Raw genomic sequence first — 20,157 nt, 5'->3', positions numbered from 1 at the left:
GGATGCTTTTAGACTATAGTATCATCCTCATGAATCCTCTTCAGTAGACACAGGCGCTGTGTACGTGATGCAGGATGTAACCTCTGTGAATACTCTCTTCTTCCTTTCCTCTCAGACGCCTCTGTCTTCTCCTTGGCACTTAGACCCAGAAGTTGACTATTCTGTCATTTTCTATGTTGTTTTCTCCTGGCTTTGTTGGTTCCTTGCTGGAGTTAGGGAGGGCCATGCTGCATACAGAGTGGAGGGTAGAGCTAAAAAGGAGACCTAAACGCTCCTGGGTTCAGCTCATTTCAGCGGTAGTGCCCGGCAGGACCCAAGCTGCTCCCTTCCTAGGATGTCACCTCTTGCCTCTTAGCAAAACATCTCTCTTGATGCTGCAAGAACCTATAGCTGTTTCTAGCACTTCAGTGGCTTCACAAGGCATGACGTGTGCCTGGTCAGAATAGCGGTGGGGGGCTGTGGGTCAGCCCTTGGAAGGCCACATGGGTTCTAGTTACAGCCTGACGCGCCACGCTCACACTGAAGGGCTTTCAGACGTTTCCCAGCAGGCCTGCAGCTGCTTCTGTTTCTCAGACCAGCTGAGATTCACTGTGGCTAATATCCCTGCCTTCCGTGGAAGCGTCCTCCTTGGGGATCCCTCTTATTACCTGAAGGCCTTCCTCCACTTTAGCAGGATGTGGTCTCACGTGATAGGTCTTCAATTTGAAGATATTTGGTCAGTAAGCAGCCTCACAAAAAGTTGATGCTTTTAAAAGTTGGCTTAGAACAAGTCTTTCATTTCTTTCACGCATTTAACTCATGCGGGCTTTATCAAGCACTCCTCCACACCCGGTGGTGTGAGCATCTCCGAACACGAGGATGTATGAAGAGAGTCCCCATTCCCCAGATCCAGGCTTTGTAGGGTGCATGTTTCAGATCCCAAGTAATTACAGGGAATGTGATGCCTCAAAGAAAGAAATAGGGGACTATAGGCAATCAGGGAGGGCTTCCTGCAAGAGGAGACTTTACGGCAAAGCTTTAAAAAGAGCCATTATGGGCTTCGCTCGTGGGTCAGCGGTGAAGAATCTGCCTGCCACTGCAGGGGATACGAGTTCAATCCCTGGTCTGAGAAGATCCCACAAGCCGTGCAGCAACTAAGCGCAGGAGCCATAACTGTTGAGCCTGTGCCCTAGAGCCTGGGGGCCTCAACTATTGGAGCCTGCTCGCTCCAGAGCCCAGGATCCGCGACCAAGAGAGGCCGCTACAGCGAGAAACCCGGTCACTGAAACTAGAGAGCAGCCCCCGCTCAGCACAACCAGAGAAACGCCTGTGCAGCAGTGAAGACCCGGCACAGCCAGAAATAGGTAAATAAATACGTTTTGAAAGTCCAGTATCTTTAAAAAAAAAAAAACTACCATTGTGAAGAAGAGAGTGAGCGGCTTCCACACTCAGCAGATACGTCGCTCTGAAGAGAGTGCCGAGCCCTCGGAGTAGTTATGTTTGAAGTGGGGACAATATTTTGGAGCAGGTATCTTCTGGTGAATGCTTGCTGCTTGAAATCAGAGGAACAGAGGAATAGTTCTGCTATGTGGTCTTTTCAGCTATATTTTTATTGGGTTAGGGTTTTTGCCGGGGGTTCAGAAACAGTAGCGGTAGCTTTTAACACTGGATTCAAAATGAATCCTATAGTTTATTGTATACAACACTGGAGGTAGGCCTGGTTGATCCTGAGGGAGAAAGAGGAAAACCAGTTTTGCCCACCAGTGTGTGCTTAACCAAGCAACACTGCTGATGAGGCTTCGTGCCCGTGGCCGAGAGCATCCTCTGACCTCCTTCCCAGCTTTCCCAGGTACTTTGGTCTCCCTCAAACAGCAACATAAAAACCTAAATTCTGGGTTCTCATTAGAAAAACAACCTGAGCTGTCTCTTCCAGTTAGAAGTCTTACTGGCGTCCGGGGGAGAGTGCTGTTGTTTGGAAAAGACAGCAGCAGCTGCTGCGGTGACGAAAGTGGGCAGAACAGTGGGGAGCTCAGCCTGCCGGGTCCAAAGGGGCCGCTGCTGGCCACTCCACACGTTGCTGTCATGGGGGGAGCTGGGCCCATGATTGCCCCACCTCTAATTTATAGAAATAGCTCTAAATTCTAATAATGTTTAAATGTTGGCAATTAACTCAAGAACCGTTTGTTTTTGTTTTTTTAAAGAAAGAAGGTTGGGCCAGATATCAAACCCTAACATCCAATCGAAACACCTTTTTGGCTAGTGGAGGTTAGTTTGCATCCTCTGGTTCTTTGGTTGAAGGGAGATATCATTCCATTTATCCTTCTGTGTCCCGGTTTCGTCTTTACAGCTCATTAGGCAACTGGAAGGCAGAGTGCCAAGACTGTGTGAGCTTAGTCCATCCCAGAAGTCTCTTTACATTGTACCTGAATGGTCTACCGCTTAAGTTTAATTGAAAATTAGCATCAGAAGAAACCAGATGAAATCTGCATGCGTGAGCTGTGGCTGAGGAAACTGGCGGTCACATCACTTCGCAGCCGTGTGCCGTCCCGTGCACCTACATTCTCGGAGCATCTGTTGCTAAGAACATGCCGTCTCCCTTGTGCTGCCCCTTCTCTGACAGGAGAGCCCTCGCTTTCGCAGTGGTCCCCGGGAAGCTCAGGACGAAGTAGCAGAGTCGCCCGCGGCTGCTTTGCTGGCCCCGTGTGCTTCCTCGGTGCCCCTCACCCCAGTCGTCGTGTTTTCCTCTGTGTGGTTGCTTGGTGTGTGCTACCTCAAAGTCTCTTTTGGGAAGATATAAGTGACCTCTGGGAGAGGACCGCGTGTTTGATACGAAGGGCATCCTCTCTGCCCCACGGATGTGGAGCGGAGCCGTCACCTCTCCTCCAGGAAACAGCACAGCCTGAGGTGCTGCGGTGGGCCTGCCCCCGGTGACCCTTCACTCCAAGCTCCGCGGCCAGCGTGCAGCTCAGTGACCCTGAGAGCACTCGGGGTGGTGCGGCCGCCGCCACGACCCATTCCCAGGACCTCCTCAGCCTCCCAGACGGACGCTCCGTTCATTAAACAGCGTGGCCCCATCCGCCCAACCCCACTTTCTGTCTCTGAATTTGCCTGCTCCAGGTACCTCATATAAATGGAATCGTACACTTGTCCCTCTGTGACTGACTTATTTCACATAGCCTAATACTTTCAAGGGTCATCCGTGTTGGAGCAGTATCGAGATTCTGTTCCCTTTTAAGGCTGAGTCATATTAGATTGTGTGTTTATGTCACATTTTGCTTATCTGTTTATCTATCAACAGGTAACTTGGGTTATTCCATGCTTTGACTCCTGTGAACCGTGCCGCTACGAACATTGGCTTAACCGTTTTTAAGTGCACTGGTTCGTGTTGTTAGTTGCATTCGCATTGCCATGCAGCAGAGCTCCAGGACTTCTGTCTTTACCTTAGAGAACTGATACTGTACCCGTCAAACAGTGCCTGCTCCCACCCCTCACCCTCCAGCCCCTGGTAGCCACCGTCTTACTTTCTGTCTCTGTGAACTTGACCACCTTAGACAGCTCATATAAGTGGAATCGTAAGGCATTTGTCTTTTTGTACTGCTGTTTCACTTAGCTTAATGTCCTTAAGGTTCATCCGTGTTGTAGCAGGTGTCAAGTTTTCCTTCCTTTTTTAAAGCTGAATAATACTTAGTTGTATGTATGTACCACACTTTGTTTACCCATTCATCTGCCAATTGACACTTGGGTTATTTCCGTCTTTTGGCTATTATGAGCAATGCTGTTATGGACGTGATATACAAGGATCTATCTTTTTGAGGTCCTGCTTTCAGTTCTTTTGGATTTGTACCCAGCAGTGGAATTGTTGGATCACATGGGAGTTCTATTCTTACTTTCTGAGGAACTGCCATACTGTTTTCCAAAGCAGTTGCACCATTTTACTGTTCCCACCAGCTGTGCACAAGGACCCAGGTTTCTCCACTTCCTCACCAACACCTGTTATTTTGTGTTGTTGATAGTAGCCATCCTCTTGGGCCTAAGGTGATATTTCACTGTGGCTTTGATTTATAAATGAGGCACCTTTTGTTTGTTCTGGAATACTTGTTCCCTGTCTGAGCTTGTCTTGCACCTCGGGTCCCTTAACTGACACCTTTGGTCTTTTACAAAGACTCCGACTTCCTTGGCTTTCACTGTGGAAGCTCCAGTGCCTGGTAGGGAGCTGACTGTGCAGGGCATTGGAGGCCAAGGGAAGGAATTGAAGATGTGTTCTCAGTCTGCATTCAGAATATGCCGCAGACTGAGGGATAAGGCCACTCATGTGGGGTGAGTGGTGGTGAGTGTGTGGTATAAAGCGGCAGCATTGACAGGGCACCCAGAGTATCTGTTCCTGTTGGCCACCGTCATCCTGTGAGGCCCTGAACCAGGAACACTGAGAAAAGACAGCCAGGGGTCACCTGATCACTAGTGGGGCTTGTGTAAAACCTGTGGGTAGCAGGCAGGAGTGTGTGGGGCTCATCATCAGCCTGTGTGATATGCACTGGGCTTCCTGAGACCAAGGGAAATATCTGTCGTCCTCTGAGTGTGAACAGAAGATGGCCCTGAGCTGCAGTCTGCAGGTTAACTTAAATGCCTCCCTCCGTCTTCCTGGTGCTGTCCTGTACTTGCATCGTGGTGTCTGTGGTTACTTTCCCCAGGGTGGTGGTGGACAGCTGGGAGAGAGGGCCGTGGCTTTTGCCATATACACCTGGGAGCTCCCAGAGTTGAGAGTCTGGTGTTCATCTCTGTACCCTGCTTCCAGCCCGAAGCCAGGGCTCAGCTGCTGGTTCAAGAATGAGAAAGACTGATCGGATCCCTACACTTTCCTCCTGTTCCCTGTAGCCCAGCATACTCAGGACCCAGCCTGGTAGCACCTTCTCCAGGCCTGCTGTGAAGGCCCCTCAGCAGTCATGTCCAGGGTGATCAGCCACGGGTGTGGCTGTGCTAGGGAGATCCTTATGAATGGCTAAACAGAGGCATCTTCCTTCCTCACCCCACTCAGGAGCACTTACTCATGCAAATAATTCAGGAGTGTGTGTTAGCTCCAGCTCAGGGTACCAGGAAACCCAGCACCTCAGGCTAAATGATCATTTGGAGAAACTTCTCCAGTTGTTACCCTGGAATTAACACACATTTCCACAGCATGCGTGGGCACTCAGGAGCACCACTCCTGACTCTGGACCTCTTTGTCCTGAGTTAGTGGTGGGCACCTACCCTCCGTCTCCAGAGCACTTGCGCAGTGGAGATTGTCCTCCTGTTGTCTGCAGCTCAGCGTGTGACCCATATTGAGGACAGAAAACATAAGGTGCGTGTAAAACATCTGCTGTTGACAGTCTGTGTTTCTAGTCTTGTTGGCTCTTAAATATGTAATGATGTGTTTAAATTTGCTCACTTTAAAAATAGCTTGTGACGGCCTATCCTGTGTTGGAGATAAAGTGAGGAGAAAGATCAGAGTCCCTTCTTTCTTGAAGCTGACACTTGAGTAGAGGAGATGACCCCCACCTACTCAGAGCAGATAGTGATGCTTGCCATGAAGAAGATAGGATCACAGGACAGGGACTAAAGGGCAAGAGGTGGAGCCCCGTGCCTCAGACAGAGAGCAGCTTGGTGAGGAGGTGGCACTTGAGCTGAGAGACGAATGTAAGAGGAGATTTGGGTGGAAATCATCCTCAGCAGAGGAAACAACAAAGGAAAAGGAAGCTTTAGGGCAGACGGGAGATTGGCATCTTCCAGGGATGGAGAGGAAGCAGGAGTGTGAATATAGCATAGTGATGAGGCAGAAGGTCGACAGAGGAGACAAGGACCAGCGAGATCAGTGGTTCCCACCACGAATGCACATTGCAGTTATCTGATGAGCCTAAAAAATTTTTTCCAGTGCTGAAACTCCTCCCCTGAAGATTGTGATCTAACTGGCCTGGGTGGGGCCTGGACACTAGTGTTTAATAAAGGCTCCCCCAGGAGTTTCATGGTACAGCCTGGGTTGAAACATCAACAGCATTGATCATGCAGTCTTACAGACTCTGGTAAGGAGTTCAGACTTCAGCCGAATGAAGGGGAAGCCATATAATGGTTTGGGCCATGGTCTGGCTTATGTCCTTAAGAGACTCACTTTGGCTACAGTGTAGGGACTAGAGGTGGGAGGTTGTTCAGATGGTTCAATGGAGAAATGATGGTGGCTTGGACCAAGAGTGGTGTCAGTGAAAATGGTCCGAAGAGGTCAGTTTGGGGGTGTGTTTTAGAGGTTGCAGTCACAAGATGGTTCGGGTTTGGGGTGTAAAGCACAAGAAAATTAAGGTGTCATGAGAGTTAACCAGAATAACTGGGTGGATGGTATTGCTACTCACAGAGCTGGGAGAGATAGAGAATACAGTTTGGAGAAGAGGGGGAATTGTTGTGTTCATTGGTTGCAGTGAAAGCATCAGATTTCTCTTCTGTCTGGATTTAGGTACTTGTAGATATAGGGCCGGAGAAGGCAATGGCACCCCACTCCAGTGCTCTTGCCTGGAGAATCCCAGGGACGGGGGAGCCTGGTGGGCTGCCGTCTATGGGATCACACAGAGTCGGACACGACTGAAGTGACTTAGCAGCAGCAGCAGATATAGGGCTTCCCTGTAGATATCTGGGCTTCCCTGGTGGCTCAGTGGTAAAGAATCTGCCTGCAAATGCAGGAGACACGGATTTGATCACTTGTTCAGGAAGATCCCCTGGAGAAGGAAATGGCAACTCACTCCAGTATCCTTGCCTGGGAAATTACATGAACAGAAGAGCCTGACAGGCTACAGTCCATGGGATCACAAAAAGTTGAATGCAACTTAGCTAAACAACAGATATAAGCTGTCAAATAAAGTTGAACAAAATATTCTGAGAAATCCTCTTATTGTACTGCTGAGAGCTTCTTGAAGCCTTCTACAGGTAAGCATCAAAGGCAACTGGCTGTTTTATTGCATGGAACCAGTGATGAGAAGGGAAGAGGAGGGAAGTGTGAAGACTTGAGGCTTCTTTCATGGATGTAAGGGAAAGGTATCCTTTGGTAAATCACTATAGTTAACACTGTCTTGCTATAAGAATTGAATGGTGTAGTGATACACAGAATCCAAAATAGGCTGAGATATTAATATTTGTATTACATTTGACTTTAAGGGGATTTTTCCCCCAACAAAAAATATCTTTTAAAATAAGTCTAGTTTGCATTAAGATTATAATTAATTTTCTTTTCCTAACCAGGCCTTGGGTGTCTCACAATTAAAAATAACCCAGATTTTAAAGTCAGAATCAAATTATTAGAATTGCTTACAAGGCATTCACATGGAGGACAATATGGAGTTTGTTAAAACAGTTTGTTTTTCCTCTGATGGAAGAAAGTGGTATAAATTGCAATGGTAAACCCTGTTGACTGGTTACATCAGTCAGAAGAAAAAATCCTGGTTATAAGCTGACTGAGGGCACAAACTGTTTCTTATACAGATTCTGTTCTTAAAAAAAAACAACAGCAACAAAATACCTAGTGTCTCTTCTCTCTCTGGGGCTTGTTTCGTTATTTAGTAGTTTTCAGATCTTTTTAGCTAAAACTCTTTCTGAAATCAGTCCTTATCTGAATGACTGAGCAGGAAGGTTGACCAGAAGTCCCACAGCCCCTGGGACATTTCTTCATTGTTACTAGAGAAATTTGAGATGTAGCTGCCTTTGAGTGAAAAATGAGAGAATGCAGCATGGCATGGCTGTCTAGAAAATGGCCATGGTCTGAAACTCCTTAATAAAGCCTTTGCATTGGCCCCAGGCCTCAAAAGGTCAGGAGCCTGGGAGGTTAGGCTGCGTAGTGTTAAACTTTGGCATCCAGCTTCACTGCCATCCATTGTGCCTAAACGGGTTCTTCTCCATAATCAAAACAGAGAGCGCTCATGCCTGTCTTCCTGCTTAACTCATGTCCACATCCGCTTGCAGATAACTGCAGTGACCTGAACTCGGAGCTGCAGAGGGTGCTGACAGGGCTGGAGAACGTGGTCTGCTGCAGGAAGAAGAGCAGCTGCAGCCTCTCGGTGGCAGAGGTGGACAGACACATCGAGCAGCTGACCACAGCCAGCGAGCACTGTGACTTGGCCATCAAGGTAGGACCCCCCTCCATGCCCCTCTGTGCGACTCTCAGATCATCTGAGGGAAGTGATCAGATTCCTTTCGTCTGAAGTGCTGTTTTTCTCGAATATCTATTGGGGGTGGGTATTTCTAAAAAGGCCTTTCTAAAGATTGGGCCACCAGGGAGAAGCCGGAGCCCTGTACATTTTTGCTGGGTTGAATCATATCCGAGAAAGGCATTTGATCAATAGTCAAGATCACTGTCTTTGCTGCAAAAATGACTACTTCCTTGGAAGCTATGAGACTTAATAGTATTGAACCACGTCATTTTAGTGTGGTTCATCATACAGCGCTCTGAAGTTGTAAGATTAACTTGGAAATTTTATTGCAGCTTTCAGGCTTCTAGAATGTTATTTCTAGAGTTATCAATTCATGGTGCTAACAAAGGGCCTGAATGAGTCATCTATCCTGAACGTACTAGGTTGGGCCTCAGTCCCGCCGTTGCTGTGCATTCACCTTGGGTTTCCCTGGTGGCCCAGATGGTAAAGAATCTGCCTGCAATGATACAAGGAGGGAGACCCGGGTTCAATCCCTGGATAGGGAAGACCTCTGGAGAAAGTAATAGCAACCCACTCCAGTGTTTGTGCTGGAGAATTCCACGGACAGAGAAGCCTGACAGACTACAGTCCTTGGGGTCACAAAGAGCAGCTTTGACTCGCTGACTCATCTTAGTCTTTAGGGAGCACCAGATGAGAAGAATTTGCTGTATCTTCACAAACTCACCTTGAACCGCGGGAACATCAAGTCCTCTTGATGCAGGGCCTCTGGTATCTTTATATTACTTCCCCAGAGCTTTGTGACCCAGGCATCTCAGTTCACACTGAGAAGTCTGAAAGGAACCTGTGTCAAGGGGAAATGTGATGTTATCCATAAAATGTTTGAGGACTAAAGGCCCAACACTCTGTCAACAGGAATCCTGGATTTCACAGAAGAGCTGTGGTATCTTGAGGTAAACCATGATTCATATTAATATTACATCTGGTTTCCCATCTTCATTCATCACAATTATAAATATATAGTTGATGTGGTTTGGGGAAGCAGCCCCTAGTATTTTTCTTTCTGGAATCTCCAGGCCCTGTATGTGATTGTAATGTCAGCTTGGGTACTAGCCCCAGCCTTAGCATCAAGGGGAAGAGGAAGCCATGGGTTTCTGCCAACCAGCAAGGGACAGAGCAGGCCCTGGAGCAGGAGTGAGTAGGGCAGAAGTCTCTGATTTGAGAGGAAGGACAAAGCACTGCATGTGGAAAGTGGGTACCTGTCCTCATCATGACACCCTCTGCTTGCTAAGTTGCTCAGTCATGTCTGACTCTTTGCGACCCCATGGACTATAGCCTGCCAGTCTCCTCTGTCCATGGGATCTCCAGGCAAGAATCCTGGAGTGGGTAGCCGTTCAGTTTTCCAGGGAACATCCCGACCCAGAGATTGAACCCCAGTCTCTTACATCTCTTGCATTGGCAGGCGGGTGCTTTACCGCTAGAGCCGCCTGGAATGCCCTGCACCCTTAGGCCACTCATTTTTGAGACCTATTTCACGTCACATCTCTTCATTGCGTTCTACCCCGACGTGGTAATTCCACCGCTTCTTTCCAAATCATTTGGCGTGTGCTTCCTTTTCCAAAGGACAATAATCACGAATGAATAGTTTCTGAAAGCAAGCAGAATGAGTGCTTCCTTTTCTTCAAATTTATATGTTTCCAGTGAATTTAAAAAAAAAAAAAACTGTCTAAGTACTATCAAGATACTATTCTTTTTAAGCTCATAGCTGTCGTGTTAATTAAATCCCTGCTGTCTTAGAAACCGCCACAATGAGTTCCCTCTTCTGTGTCACTGAGGTTTATTTTCTTTTTTTTTTTTTTTTAATTTTTTTATTAGTTGGAGGCTAATTACTTCACAACATTTCAGTGGGTTTTGTCATACATTGATATGAATCAGCCATGGATTTACACGTCTTCCCCATCCCAATCCCCGCTCCCACCTCCCTCTCCACCCGAATCCTCTCGAAACATCCCACCCTCGCCTTCTCCCACAGAGTTCAAAAGTCTGTTCTGTATTTCTGTGTCTCTTTTTCTGTTTTGCATATAGGGTTATCGTTATCATCTTTCTAAATTCCATATATATGTGTTAGTATGCTGTAATATTCTTTGTCTTTCTGGCTTACTTCACTCTGTATAAGGGGCTCCAGCTTCATCCATCTCATTAGAACTGAATCAAATGAATTCTTTTTAATGGCTGAGTAATATTCCATGGTGTATATGTACCACAGCTTCCTTATCCATTCATCTGCTGATGGGCATCTAGGTTGCTTCCATGTCCTGGCTATTATAAACAGTGTTGCAATGAACATTGGGGTGCACGTGTCTCTTTCAGATCTGGTTTCCTCAGTGTGTATGCCCAGAAGTGGGATTGCTGGGTCATATGGCAGTTTTATTTCCAGTTTTTTAAGAAATCTCCACACTGTTTTCCATAGCGGCTGTACTAGTTTGCATTCCCACCAACAGTGTAAGAGGGTTCCCTTTTCTCCACACCCTCTCCAGCATTTATTGCTTGTAGACTTTTGGATAGCAGCCATCCTGACTGGCGTGTAATGGTACCTCATTGTGGTTTTGATTTGCATTTCTCTAATAATGAGTGATGTTGAGCATCTTTTCATGTGTTTGTTAGCCATCTGTATGTCTTCTTTGGAGAAATGTCTGTTTAGTTCTTTGACCCATTTTTTGATTGGGTCATTTATTTTTCTGGAATTGAGCTGCAGGAGTTGCTTGTATATTTTTGAGATTAATCCTTTGTCTGTTTCTTCATTTGCTATTATTTTCTCCCAATCTGAGGGCTGTCTTTTCACCTTGCTTATAGTTTCCTTTGTAGTGCAAAAGCTTTTAAGTTTCATTAGGTCCCATTTGTTTATTTTTGCTTTTATTTCCAATATTCTGGGAGGTGGGTCATAGAGGATCTTGCTGTGATTTATGTCGGAGAGTGTTTTGCCTATGTTCTCCTCTAGGAGTTTTATAGTTTCTGGTCTTACATTTAGATCTTTAATCCATTTTGAGTTTATTTTTGTGTATGGTGTTAGAAAGTGTTCTAGTTTCATTCTTTTACAAGTGGTTGACCAGTTTTCCCAGCACCACTTGTTAAAGAGGTTGTCTTTTTTCCATTACATATCCTTGCCTCCTTTGTCGAAGATAAGGTGTCCATAGGTTCGTGGATTTATCTCTGGGCTTTCTATTCTGTTCCATTGATCTATATTTCTGTCTTTGTGCCAGTACCATACTGTCTTGATGACTGTGGCTTTGTAGTAGAGCCTGAAGTCAGGCAGGTTGATTCCTCCAGTTACATTCTTCTTTCTCAAGATTGCTTTGGCTATTCGAGGTTTTTTGTATTTCCATATAAATTGTGAAATTCTTTGGTCTAGTTCTGTGAAAAATACCATTGGTAGCTTGATAGGGATTGCATTGAATCTATAGACTGCTTTGGGTAGAATAGCCATTTTGACAATATTGATTCTTCCAATCCATGAACACGGTATGTTTCTCCATCTGTTTGTGTCCTCTTTGATTTCTTTCATCAGTGTTTTGTAGTTTTCTATGTATAGGTCTTTTGTTTCTTTAGGTAGATATACTCCTAAGTATTTTATTCTTTTTGTTGCAATGGTGAATGGTATTGTTTCCTTAATTTCTCTTTCTGTTTTTTCATTGTTAGTATATAGGAATGCAAGGGATTTCTGTGTGTTAATTTTATATCCTGCAACTTTACTATATTCATTGATTTCATCTTTCGTATCTTGGGACTGAACCTCATTCACACCTTCTGGTTCTGATATGACCCTAAAACCTGGAAATGGTGATGTACCACTGAGCTGGAACATGGGAAACCTGTGATTTAGGAAATTTCAAGTTAAATCTTGTATGTAGTCTGCAACTTCGCCTTTGCTTTATCAGGATCACTAGCTGGCTTGCCATCTGGTTATGTGTATTCACTGACTCTGGAACGTGGGTGAAGGAGGTAAATGTCTGTGTGGCTGTTTGCCCTACAGACAGACTTAACTACCAGGAAGAGACTGTGTTTTTCTCATGAGGGGAGACTGCAGGGGAACACAGACCATGACCCAGGCCATGACAGAGCCTCTTCTGAGAATGGGGAGAGGGTGACTGGGGGATCGCCCGCAGTGGAGTGACCGTGGAAGCCCCGCTCCGTGGACACTCGCCCGCGGCTAGCCTGTGTTCTCCACTGCCGCTCTCCCAGGGAACTGACTTGCCTTGTCTCCGTGGCCCTGTTTTCCAGACAGTGGAGGAGATCGAGGGGGTCCTCGGCCGGGACCTGTACCCCAGCCTGGCAGAGGAGCGGTGCCGGTGGGAGAAGGAGCTGGCGGGGCTGCGGGAGGAGAACGAGAGCCTGACGGCCATGCTGTGCAGCAAAGAGGAGGAGCTGCACAGGACCAAGGCCGCCACGAACGCCGTCCGCGAGGAGCGCGACCGGCTGCGGAGGAGGGTGAGCGCGCCGGCCCGGGGGAGGGTGAGCGCGGCCATCCCCCGGTAGGCGGGGGAGGAGCGCGACCGGCTGCGGAGGAGGGTGAGCGCGGCCGGCCCCGGGGGAGGAGGAGCGCGACCGGCTGCGGAGGAGGGTGAGCGCGCCGGTCCCTGGGGAGGAGGAGCGCGACCGGCTGCGGAGGAGGGTGAGCGCGGCCGGCCCGGGGGAGCAGGAGCGCGACCGGCTGCGGAGGAGGGTGAGCGCGGCCGGCCCCGGGGGAGGAGGAGCGCGACTGGCTGCGGAGGAGGGTGAGCGCGGCCGGCCCGGGGGAGGAGGAGCGCGACCGGCTGCGGAGGAGGGTGAGCGCGCCGGTCCCTGGGGAGGAGGAGCGCGACCGGCTGCGGAGGAGGGTGAGCGCGGCCGGCCCGGGGGAGGAGGGGCGCGACCGGCTGCGGAGGAGGGTGAGCGCGGCCGGCCCCGGGGGAGGAGGGGCGCGACTGGCTGCGGAGGAGGGTGAGCGCGGCCGGCCCGGGGGAGGAGGAGTGCGACCGGCTGCGGAGGAGGGTGAGCGCGCCGGTCCCTGGGGAGGAGGAGCGCGACCGGCTGCGGAGGAGGGTGAGCGCGGCCGGCCCGGGGGAGGAGGAGTGCGACCGGCTGCGGAGGAGGGTGAGCGCGCCGGTCCCTGGGGAGGAGGAGCGCGACCGGCTGCGGAGGAGGGTGAGCGCGGCCGGCCCCGGGGGAGGAGGAGCTCGACCAAGGGCGCCCTGAGGGTTCCGCTGCGTTGCTCTCTGTGAATCAGCATACCTTTCCGGGTATGCAGTCATTCTTGAGAGTCGTCTGAAAGTGCTGAGGCGTGCAGGTAGGATTTGTTTTTAATCTCTGCAATCAGCAATTCTTCGTGGATGCTAAAATTTATCCCGGCACAGTGATTCTCAACCATTCTCTGGGTACTCACGTCTTCCCCAAGCTCAGATAAAAGGTTCTAACTTTAAGGTAGGCAAATAATTTATAATTTGCAAAAATATAAAGAATTTCCACTTTGCAGTTTCTTCTGATCATGTTTCTTTAGATTTATAGTACCTGCTCTCATATATCCATACTGAATCTAATATGAAATGTCCTTTAGACTCATTAAAGTTAACGTGAAAAAGTCACTCAGTCGTGTCTGACTGTTTGCGACCCCATGGACCATACAGTCCATGGAATTCTTCAGGGCAGAATACTGGAGTGGGTAGCCTTTACCTTCTCCAGGGGATCTTCCTGACCCAGGAATTGAACTAAAGTCTTCTGCCTTACAGGCAGATTCTTTACCAACTGAGCTATCAGCGAAGCCCATTAAAGCTAATAATCCTATGTATATATACATCTGTGTATGTGTATGTTCTGAATGTGCATGTGTAATTCCTGGTAGTCACCTCTGCCTGCTAAATGGCCCTATGACCCAAACAGGTTTGAGAACCACTTTGTTTGGTGGTTGGTTGGAAATACAACCATTACTAAAGGAGTTGATGTTTCAGGATAAAAATGTTTGGCAGAGTTGTTAAGCACTCAGTTTTCCAAAGATAAAGTTTTTTCTTTGGAACCCACAAGTATTTCTTTGTTTGACTATTTTGACTTTGACTTTGTTTGACTAATTTGATCTGCCATTGGACTGGAGATGAAGCAATGAATTCTTCAGTCAGAAACAGTTCCCTTTGAACTTTGAATTACTAAGCCTGCTCTACTCTTTCTCCATCGTGGCAGAATTAGAAGCTTGCTTTCTCTTGTGCGCTGACTGGTGATTTTGCACACAGAGGAGGAAAAAAATACATCTTGGTCTTACCATCACTCTTTAACTTGCTTCACTAAGATCAGTATGTGTACATCATTCTGTTTTTAATCCCCACACAGTTTTCACACTTGCCATTGTGTATGAATATGAAAGAAAACCCTATTTTTGAATGTTATCAACTCTCTTCCTCATTTGTGGCTATTGCCAGCATTTCCTAATGCTCATATGTGAATGTTATTTTGTCTAAACTCACATGCATAAGCTTATTTTCAGAACCCAGCTGTATCGGATGCTAATCCTGGCAAAGGCAGGTGTAAATCATTGCAGTCAGCGAAGACTTTATCTGGGCAAGCTGAGGACATTTACTTAGTGCTAAGGCCCACAGCACATGTAATTTCCTGGGTTGCACTCCCTGATCATTATGACTAATGCCCTAATTAGGTGCGCTTGCTTTTAGCACACACATTCTGTTGGTGCTTACTTTGTGAAGGAAATGTTGGTCTTAGGCCTAATTACATATTGTGGTTTAGAATAAGTTTCTTCCTTGAACTTGAGACACTAAAGCACAAGTCAGCACTTGATTGTGACTAGCAAAGGAGAAAAAACCAGTTTCCCTTCATTGAGTATTTTCTCCAACTCTGGAGGTCAGTCTTAAGGACAGCGTAGTCTAATGGTATCATACTCTGTGCCAGGGCTCAGTGACTGCTTGGGGTCACAGCTTGAACCCCAAAGCCACTGTGAGTTTCTGGGAAGTTAACCTGTGCTGTCTGTGCCTCAGTTTATTCTTCTGTGAAATGGGGATAATAATAGCACCCAGTGCGGGAACACTACGTAATCCTCATGAATCATCTAAGCACTTGACTAATGCATGGCACATAGCAACTGCTCAAAATCTACCAGTAATTGTTTGGGGTGAAGTCCAGAGTTACCTGTTTAGTAGTCTGGAAAGATTAACACCATACCACCTTTTTTCCCTAAGAATCCATATAGATTTGAATTCTTAGATGGACATTGAATAACTGCACATACACACAGATACACATACATTGTACTCAAAACTTTTATTCTGATCACATTTATTATCTTGTAGGTTCTGTAGTTAATACAGTTTTATATAAATGTATTTGTTTATATTTTAATTACCTCCAAATAAAAATATATTAGGGAACTTATATCTTTTCCTCAACTGCAAATTCCCAGTTTGTACCCATGAATTGGATTTATTTCTCTTTATTCCAAGATAGTTGTGGGTGTCAGAATTTGCTCAATGCCTTTGAATTCCAGTTTGCTAGATTTTAAATGCTGGATGACTTCTACCTACCATGACCCAGTGTATTTTATTTCCCTGAGGAGAAATCTGCCTTTTGTGGTTGGTTGTCTTCTCTTCATGATGTATAGCTCTGAGGAATGACTAAGGTTTGGTTTCAGTTCCATCCTTGTGGTTCCACATGATAACATGGCTGGTTTGCCTTTGCTGTCTTTCTGGCCACTCAGAATCCAGAGTTCATCAAAGTTGCTTGGAAAACAGGTTTTGTTTTTTTTTTCATTGCCCACATTCTTTGTATAGAATTTGAACTGATCACATCAATAGGATTGTTGCTTACCCCCTTGCCTGTAATTAAACAGAGTGCTCTCAGTAGGTTTTCTGAGCCTTGTACATGATTTAATTAAATTAGACCTCTAATGTCAGCAGATTGGGCTACTTGGCAGAGCAGTAACTAAGGAACAACAGGCAGACAATTTTTATTATTGGTCCTAGCTCATTATTAAATGAGATAATCATTTATTTCTGCATGCTCTGTAATAGAACCACTCATTTCCTCATGCATAAAGAAGTGAGTTTAATTTAGGCAAAGTAAAATTAATTACTCTAGAAAGGGAAGCACTTGGCTCTTCTTTCATTTATGCATTTTGTAAACATGACTGGTCGTCTCCTCTGTGCCGGGCAGAGGGAATATACTGATGAACGGGATACAGAAGGAGATACTCATGAGGAAGCAGTCTTGTGGGTGTGAGCGTCCAGCCCAGTCCTCCTTGGGCCCCTGTGCACACGCAGGTGTGGCCCTCATCCCGTGAACTTGCCGCCTGTGGTGATGTACTCAACATCCTCTGTGTGAGCCCCAGATCCACTCCTAGAGCCATTAGTTCTGGATCCACTGGTGCCTGTTTCTGACTACTGCACTGCTTCTGAACACCCAGTCGAATCCACCTTCAGTATTCACCCAAGTTACCTCCAAGGGCACTTGGCAATCAGTGTTCATGCTTAAAGGGGCTAGAGAGAGAGGAGTCTAAATTAAATGAAAAAGCCTCCTGAGAAAGATTAATGACCTTAAAGGTTGACCATGTGTTTTATTATATCCTTCTTTCTACTAATTAATTCATGTATAATATACTTATTATTAGACTGCCCACCCCTACTGGGAGATAAGATGCAGAGCGTCAGGCTGAGGTGTCCAGAGCCTGGTCTGCCTCTGAAACAGCCATTCACTGCATCTGATTTACCTCCCATCGTAGGCTACCGGGGGCTTCCCTGGTGGCTCAGTCGGTAAAAAATTCACCTGCAATGCAGGAGACCTGGGTTTGATCCCTGGGTTGGGAAGACCCCCTGGCGGAGGGCATGGCAACCCACTCCAGTATTCTGGCCTGGAGAATCCCCATAAACAGAGGACCCTGGCAGGCTACAGTCCATGGGGTCGCAAAGAGTCGGGCACGCAGGACTGCAAAAGAGTACTACTTCGTGTTTACTGTGAATTTTATTTATATTATAGTGAATGCAGATCAATTTCATAATAGTTATGGGGGCAGGGGGTGAGGACCTACCTAGATCAAAGGGTACTTGAACACTTTTACAGTGCTGTAGTTTATTTTTCTAACATGTATTCTTACAGTTAAGTGTTGTTTAATATATAGAAGTAGATACATAGAAGTAGAAGAGGAGCTAATATGCTAAAATATTAAGAGGCCAAGTCTAGGCCGTGAAGAGAGTCATATATTTTCTTTCTACTTTTCATTAATTTTCAAATTGAAGAAACAGGAAGTAAAATATGAATCATGGAATGTGATCAGCATCTCCCAGCCTTAATAACTTGATATCCACACAGAAGCAGTTATTCTCTTTTGTCCTTGATGGAAATTTGTTCGTATCTTACCTTTTCTATTTCCTCTTAGGAGTTTCTTTATATAAGGAAGAAGATGCCAATATTTGCTAAGTTCAAATTCATAAAATATTTATTAAAGAAAAAAACAAAACAGCAACCCTGAGCTGAGGGGAGGGCAGTCTGGTCCAGTGTTCTCCTTCCGCCGCAGTTTGGGGGTCCTCGCTGGCTCTTCTTCTCTGTGACTAGAGAGTATAGGATACACAGTGCTAACAAACTAGCCTTCCAAGCGTTTCCTGCCTGCACTGCATATCCAGTGCAGGTCTGAGGATGAGCACACTGCTCTGCTCCATGTGTTCCCTCAGGAACCCAGGGTGATGATGGCCTGTTCCCTAAAACATCACTTGAACAGACTCCTCCTCATCTGAATGCTCTGTTCACAGCCCATGGACCAGAGCTAGACAGATGCTCCATCTCACTGGAGAGGGGCTGAGAAATAGGAAAGAACAGTGTATTGAGCAGTAAATGTTCCAGGTGATTGATTTGCTCTGAGTGTGATACCAGGTAGACTTGGGTGGGAATGCAGGTGCCAGAGAATCAGGCAGTTTCACGCATCCATCCTGGGGTGGCTTGGAACATGTGTGACGGCGTCACTGGGAAACTCTTCCAAAGGATAGATGCTCGGGCCCTTCCATGAGCTATGAATCAATGAACGGGCTGTAGGACCCTCACACACTTCCCCATTGTGATCCCAGCAGAACCCAGACAGTAAACGGAAGGCAGTATCCTTCAGTCACCCGCTGTGTGTGTTCCAAAAGCCTCTCCAGACATCTTTACCTGCTCCCCCACAGGTGGAGTGAAAAGAGAGAGAACCCCCCACAGCCTTTCTGGCACTTTCTATCTGTGCCTCACGCGCTTCTCCAAGGGCCACAGTGTGGTAGTGACGAGCGCTGCATCTGAGCCAGGAATGGTTCCCACCCCTGTCTTCCACTCATCAAGGTCACATGAGTGTAAGAGGGGATACAGAGAGGGGTGTGTGTGTTCCAGAACCTACAGGGACACAGGATCCCTGGGAATGCAGAGTCAAGGAGGCATCGCCCGGGGTGGGGGAGAACTTCCCGTGCTCATCTGTCGAAGGGAAATAGTTTTACAAGGTGCCACCTACCAATGCATTTTTTTCAGTGCAGTTTTGATTATTTATTTTTAAGGACCTGTTAATAATATTGATACTACTAACATTCTTTGACCGCTTTTAGACTAAACATACCCCTTTTGTACTAAAAATAGATACCTCTGAAGCAAAGCAGGATGGTAGAGCCTGAATTATAATGCTGAATATGTTTTGAGCATTTACAAGTGATGAGTGATGACGTATGCACATCTCATTTAACCTGCACCATAATTCTAGGAGAGGTACTGTTATACCCTTCTTAGACATGAGAGGCCCACGGAAGTTTAATGATCCTGGTCTGTGCTGACATTAACTCTTAGCACCGAATCTTAGGCTCTTGCTGTGGGATGCAGCATTCACTTTTCTATTGTTTGGGCTCCTTTCCTATGTTCTCCCTGCTTTTCCCCATTATCATCTCCTGCTTCTACGCAGACCGGAAGTAAAGCGTCCTCTCTTACATAATGTGGGTGGCAGGCTCCTTAGGGTACAACACATTAGTGTCCCTGGTATTCCAAAACACCACAAACTGAAGACAAGATAAGTTTGTTTCATAGAGAAGAAGCTGTCTGTGCACATATTTATCTTGATGTGAGCCCGACAGAACATTTTTGGCAAAACCTATCTCCCTTCTTTTCCGTAGTTGAAGGAAGTTTTAAGAGCGATCCTTGGCAGAGAACCCACAAGACTCTGATTTTCTCATGTCTTCTTTGAAAACAGTTTCTAAATGGGCTCTGTGCACACCTGTGCCATGGAAATTGTGAAACAGTTTTTTTAGTTGTGGGTACCAGTGTTGGCTTATCCATCCCTGTCTCCCTCCTCCAGCCTCCATTCCAGTGAGGAAGTCCAGCTGTGTAAAGGCAAGCTCTTGGCTATAAAGCAAGTAGCTGACAACATTTATTTGAAAGCTGGTCAGAAATTAGGAAGACAGCCAAAGCACTGACTTTTTTTCCCTGATGCAGCCACTTAGATAATCCGGTCCAGGTTCCTTCGTGGGCTTTCCGACAAAAGAAGAACACAGATCACCCATCAGCTCTTTGGAGAACAGAAATGCAGCTGAGTTTGCTTTCCTCCTTATGTTCCTCTTCCTCTTCTGATTCAGCTGACTCAAAATTGCTATGAACAATAAAATATTATTTTGCTGAAACAAATCACATTTGTAGGAATAAGTGTATATTTTCTATAAGTAAATTCTGCTTTCTCATTTGCTTGAGGGCTCCAAGAAAGAAAAGTCTTATAAAATCTTCAGTGGGAGACAGTGGTTCTCTGCCAAACACTGTCCCAAGCCCAGCCTCAAAGGAGGCTGCTTTCTGAGGCCTGCACAGGGCTAACCACCTTCTCAGCCCTCTCCAGTGTGCAAATCATCTGTCTCCACCAGCTCCATTTCTCAGCGAAATTATGAATTACAACCTAATTGCCTGCTCCTAATTGTCTGCGGAACACAGACTTGTCCCTTTATGGCTGATAGCAATGCTTCTCCTCCTACTCAGGACTCCAGTACCACCTCTCCTTCCTGCCTGCCAC

General features: G+C 46.6%; 1 protein-coding gene across 3 annotated transcripts in view; it reads left to right on the top strand.

Annotated features, from left to right (window-relative positions):
• The window catches only part of MCC (MCC regulator of WNT signaling pathway), a 300,929-nt gene that overhangs the window by 213,649 nt on the left and 67,123 nt on the right, over positions 1-20,157 (top strand). For all 3 annotated transcript variants that reach the window (XM_061158216.1, XM_061158217.1, XM_061158218.1), the window contains 2 exons: positions 7,951-8,114; positions 12,414-12,620. In XM_061158216.1, coding sequence (XP_061014199.1) covers positions 7,951-8,114; positions 12,414-12,620 — 371 coding nt within the window. The remainder of the gene's footprint in view (positions 1-7,950; positions 8,115-12,413; positions 12,621-20,157) is intronic.

Source organism: Dama dama, chromosome 12 (genome assembly GCF_033118175.1).
Source record: "Dama dama isolate Ldn47 chromosome 12, ASM3311817v1, whole genome shotgun sequence".
NCBI lineage: Eukaryota > Metazoa > Chordata > Mammalia > Artiodactyla > Cervidae > Dama > Dama dama.
The sequence above is the reverse complement of the archived record's forward strand: the minus strand, read 5'-3'. Positions and strand labels throughout refer to the sequence as shown.